Below are 5,337 nucleotides of genomic sequence, written 5' to 3' on the forward strand. Positions count from 1 at the left end.
AGGATGTGTCTCAACCGCGTAGGTTCGGGTTCAGTCCAGCTACGCGACACCAGCCACGGGTCAACTAATACCTTGGGAAGGAATTTGGTAGCGGAAACTATGTAGAAGCCCATTATGTGTGTGCGTGTAATGTGTTTGTATATGTATATATGTATGTCTGTACGGGTATATGTTTTCTGGTTTGTTCCCACTACTTGACAACTACAGGTTTGTTTATGCCCCCACAATTTGTGGATTTGGGCAAAAAGAGATCGATAGAATAAGTGCCAGACTTAATATAGGTACCTGGCTCGATTTCTTCCACTAAACTCGTCAAGGCACTGATACAGCAACGTCGCAATTCAATGACAAGGTAGAGACATAAAAGACCACGTAGAAACATAAAAGAATAAAGAATAAAGAAACATAAGAAACATAAAAGAATAAAAAATCTGTATGTGAGTTTGTGTGTGCATGTGTATATGTGTGCGCGCGCGCATTTCAAAAAAATAACATGAACATAATGTTAATGATACTTTAATATGTTCATTTTCTTGTTCTTTTCAATAATGCATATACAAGTGTACCCTTGTGCAACGCACGTACATCCATCACTTATTCAAGAAACATCCATCACTTCTTCAAGAAATAGGGTCAATAGAGAAATATTAAAAACATATATTCACAATTTCGATCTTATAAAGAATGAAAATAATGAAGAAATAAAAATTGAAGAACAAAAATATGAAAGCCAGGAGGTGGAAGATTTACAAAAAGATGTCATAGATAAAATATCTCAGGTTACATGACCATTGCGGATTTTTAGAACATATGTCAGTAGCATCAAGAAAAAAAGAAAAGTATGAAATATAACATAAAAGAAACGAATGATAAAGAGATAATAAACCCGACAAGCCGTCGACCACTTGAGAAAATAAGGAAGCAAATACACATGTACGTGTATACGAGTACATAAAATCATATAAACCTAGACTTCATGGCTCTAATTTAAATTATTTATGCATACACAGCACATTGTATCGTTACGTGTGTGCGCGCATGCGTGCGTATGCGTGAACTGTTGCATTGTTTAGATATAGTAATTACATTATTAGTGATAATAGTGTAACGTTAATTCCATATATTAATTACACACTATTTAATAATAGTATTATTAAATCTTATAATACTATTCCAGTTTCCCAGATATTGTAGATATTTCTCTAGACAAACTTCTGCAGGTCCACTTTGCTCAACTCCGTTGTAACTACCGCCAGAACCTGCAAGCATGCAGAAATAAAGTGAAAAATGGCGAGAATATAAAGTGTCCAATTTAAGATGCTGCAACTCATACAATTCATTATTTATATTAAAGTGTAAAATATGGACCTAAGTGAGTTGAAAGCCTGGAGAAAGAAATCTGTCACACGTAATTGTTCACCCGCTTACATACGTATCATCAGTCACTCGAACAGAGCTGGGCTGAAGTTGCACAACAATCTCTCCACATTATATTTCATTTAAATACAGTCACTTATTGGTATGTTATGACTACATTGTCTTTCCTTTTGGTATATCTCCTCGTGGTAATGTCGCACAGCAAGTGTAAGGTTTATTGTCGAGCCTGCAGCAGTGGAGACCGCTAGCGTTCTTGGCCCTCGGACCTTATCCATGCTCACCACTGTCAAGGCGAAGAGAGCTGTCCGCAAGTGCAAACCCCGGGAGTCAGAGTGGCTATTTCAACGCATCTCCTTTGCCATCCTCCGGGGAAACGCTTTTTCCATTTTGTCTTCTGGAACCATGAGTCGATCTGAATTACAGGAAATTGTACCTTCCACTCCTTAATGTAAAGTTATTCCATATAAGTGAAGTAAACCCACAGTACAGCTTTGGTTATCTTGTATCAAATATAAACTTACGTTCAGCATTACGTGAGCCATGTCAGATTGCGATCCTTAAAAAGACCGGTTTCTAAAGTTAAATCATCGCTTTCACTAGATTTCTTCTTATGCTCAATTCTGGGATACATTTAGACAAGTTATTGGACTTTAAATCATTTCTTATATTCACATTCTATTTTAGTTTAGACAATGTTTATCTAATAGCTCCATGCAATGATTTGCTGATGTTTCTTTAAACATACGTTTTATATATTTCATGAATATGCATTGTAGTGCATATTATATTGTTACATGCGTTCGCAGATGTGTTAAGAGAATGAGTATATTAAATGCATTACTTTTTTCAGGTGTTGGAATACTAATGCGACGCCAGCTTATTTCTGGATAATGCGTGGACCAATCCTACTGTCCACCGTCGTAAGTCCTATTTTTCACGGTACTTCAAATGAAAAATGCACCTCCTTCATATGTACATATACAGGGTTGACCAAAAGTCACCTGACAGTAAATCAAAACCATTAATTCCAAGATTTATTTAACAACTGAATGAATTTAATAAAAGCATTTAAATATGAAACGTCATGAAAATTGTTCACATTGATGTCCTTGAGCGACACATTTTTCTATTCGAGTCAATACAGAATTATAGATAGTATTTATGGAATTTTGATTAACAGTCGGGTGACTTCTGGTCAACACTTTATATGTACACTCACACACATCTGTTGTGTTCTTACACACTATGTTTGTGCGTCCGTAGTTCTTCGTGTATATATGCGTCAATGCTAACATAGACTCATATATAAATGATTATTTACATTGGTGGGTATTTACGTAAATACATAACTGACACATGCTATTATTGAACTGGAAATATACATTCGTGTGTGTGTGTGTGTCCCACCACCGCTTGACAACCGGTATTGGTTTATATTCCCATAACTTAGCGGTTCGGCATAAGTGTCTGATTGAATAAGAACTAGATTTTAAAGAAATAAGTACAGGGGCCGATTTGCTTGACTAAAAGCTCTTCAAGGTGGTACCCCAGCATGGCCGCAGTTCAGTGACTGAAGCAAGTAAAAGATAAAAGTTGACAACCAGAGTTGACATTTGACCAAGATGTGAAGCTTCGCATTTTGCGCTCTTAGCACTTTATGAAGAAAGCATAAACAGCAGTGTATCTCATAAAACACATTATAATTTCTCTCTCTCTCTCTCTCTCTCTCTCTCTCTCTCTCTCTCTCTCTCTCTCTCTCCATCTCTCTCTCTCCATCTCTCTCTCCCTCTCTCTCTCTCTCTCTCCCTCCATTTCTCTCTCTCTCTCTCAGATTTGATTTAAATTTCAAATCTCTCTGAATTAAGTATGTTTTTGACGTCAGTAACTGACTGATAAAATGTTGGTGAGAAACACAGCTGGTTGAATCAATATAATATCATACACTCAGCGGAAGTGTTGGTGGTTCGTTTTCTGTCATCAGCAGCGCAATGTATCCGTGGAATAATACATCACAGAACAGTATAGCTCACCGCTGTAAGCAGGGGGAACACTGTAAAATTGACAAATGTTTCGTTAGCTTGCAGTGTTGAGTTCAACTCCTTACATGGGTTCAGCTTGGAGAGACATAATTTCTGATAAGCTTATTTACCTTATACATACAGCGCGAAGATAAGGTGTTGCGTGGTACACCTTCTATCCATTGGATTACAAAACACATCAGATTGCAGGCCGGGCTACTGACAAATAACATCCTTTATATGTAGTAGGAGGAGGAGGAGGAGGAGGAGGAGTAGTTCTGTAATAAAAGCAAATTATTTTTTAAAGTGTCACCTTCTATCAGATTTTAATGGTTCAATTTATAGGATAGGATTTTGTTTGATAGAAAATTAATTTAACTTTATTTGAAGAATAGATTATTTTTATATACATCATGCTTCCGAAAGATTTATTTAATACGTATCTTCTGCATCAAGAAACTAGTTTCTTATAGAAGACGTTAATACATTTTCAATTATTCCTTTAGTAAATTACTATTACTTTGATAATTGTTTATATAATCAGTTTCTGTATGCTTCATAGCAACCAAGAAAGTAATATTGAAATGCGAAAGCCTTCAGCTAGATTTTCATTTTAATTAACTTGTATATTTCCTTTACATTTAGGAAATGAAATGTACAACAGTATAATTAAATATATAATAGATTCAGCTTCCAAACTTATATATATATATATAAAGGTAGAAAATGCTAAAATAATTTTATAAAAAACATTTCAGTACCTGTTTCAGTCATTGAGACTTTTTCAACTGTATGGAAAACAATGAAATTTTGGAAAAATTAAAAGAAAAGTTTTTTAAAAGAATATTTGCATAGTGTTCATATACAAGCGGCATTTTCCTTGTTTCTGCCTGTTTCTGTCTCTCTTGTTTACTCTTGTGGGTTCGTGGTCGTTGTGAATTCTTGGTAGGGAAGAAGAAGAAGAAGAAGAAGAAGAAGAAGAAGAAGAATGCGGGAGTGCCATGATAGTTGTATGTTAAATGGTCAAGTACCTTGAAAGAAACCTGTTGTGGATGGTAGTAGTGATTGAATTCCCGAAATATCTCTTTTAAACGTTTTGATTATAAAATTTGCGTAGGTGTTGTTCTAAACAGCAATAGTGGTAAAGTTAGGAAGGAGGTGGCGGAGAGGAAGAAGAAGAAAGAGAAGGGAGAATAAGAAGGAATGTAGGTAGCATGATAGTAACAAGGTGTTAAATGGTCAAGTGACCTAAAAGTGGCTCGTTATGGATTATAGCAGTGATTGGGACTGTTTTTTAATGAATTCTTGGGAATCTCTAGAGTGTATCATTTTTAATAATAGCGTGTGTGTTTGTGTTATTCTAAGGCTGTGGTGGATATGTCGTTTGTTGTAGACGCGTTCAAAAGTGGTCTGTATTTTGTAATAAAGAGCCACTTTTAGGTCACTTGACCACTTAACACCTTACTACTATCATACTACCTACATTCCTTCTTATACTCCCTTCTCTTTCTTCTTCTTCTTCGCCTTCTTCTTCTCAGCCACCTCCTTCCTAACTTTACCACTACTGCTGTTTACAATAACACCTACGCGAATTTTATAAAGAAGACATTCAAAAGAGATGTTTCGGGAATTCAATCACTACTACCATCCACAACAGGTTACTTTAACATTGACCATTTAACATACTACTATCATGGCACTACCGAATTCTTCTTCTTCTTCTTCTTCTTCTTCTTCTTCTTCTTCTTCTTCTTCTTCTTCTTCTTCTTCTTCTTCTTCTCCGTCTTCTTCTTCTTCTTCTTCCCTACCAAGAATTCACAACGACCTTGAACCCACAAGAGTAAACAAGAGAGACAGAAACAGGCAGAAACAAGGAAAATGCCACTTGTATTTGAATACTATGCAAATATTCTTTTAAAAAACTTTTCTTTTAATTTTTCCA

At 35.7% G+C, this 5,337-nt stretch overlaps 1 protein-coding gene across 1 annotated transcript in view; it reads left to right on the forward strand.

The window, feature by feature from the left end:
• Positions 1–5,337, forward strand: part of LOC106868068 (secretin receptor) — a 725,176-nt gene that overhangs the window by 646,802 nt on the left and 73,037 nt on the right. The window contains exons 11-12 of the mRNA XM_052969589.1: positions 2,228–2,349; positions 3,940–3,968. Of these exons, the coding sequence (XP_052825549.1) occupies positions 2,228–2,349; positions 3,940–3,968 (151 nt within the window). The remainder of the gene's footprint in view (positions 1–2,227; positions 2,350–3,939; positions 3,969–5,337) is intronic.

The sequence above is a fragment of the Octopus bimaculoides genome, chromosome 1 (genome assembly GCF_001194135.2).
Source record: "Octopus bimaculoides isolate UCB-OBI-ISO-001 chromosome 1, ASM119413v2, whole genome shotgun sequence".
Lineage (NCBI taxonomy): Eukaryota > Metazoa > Mollusca > Cephalopoda > Octopoda > Octopodidae > Octopus > Octopus bimaculoides.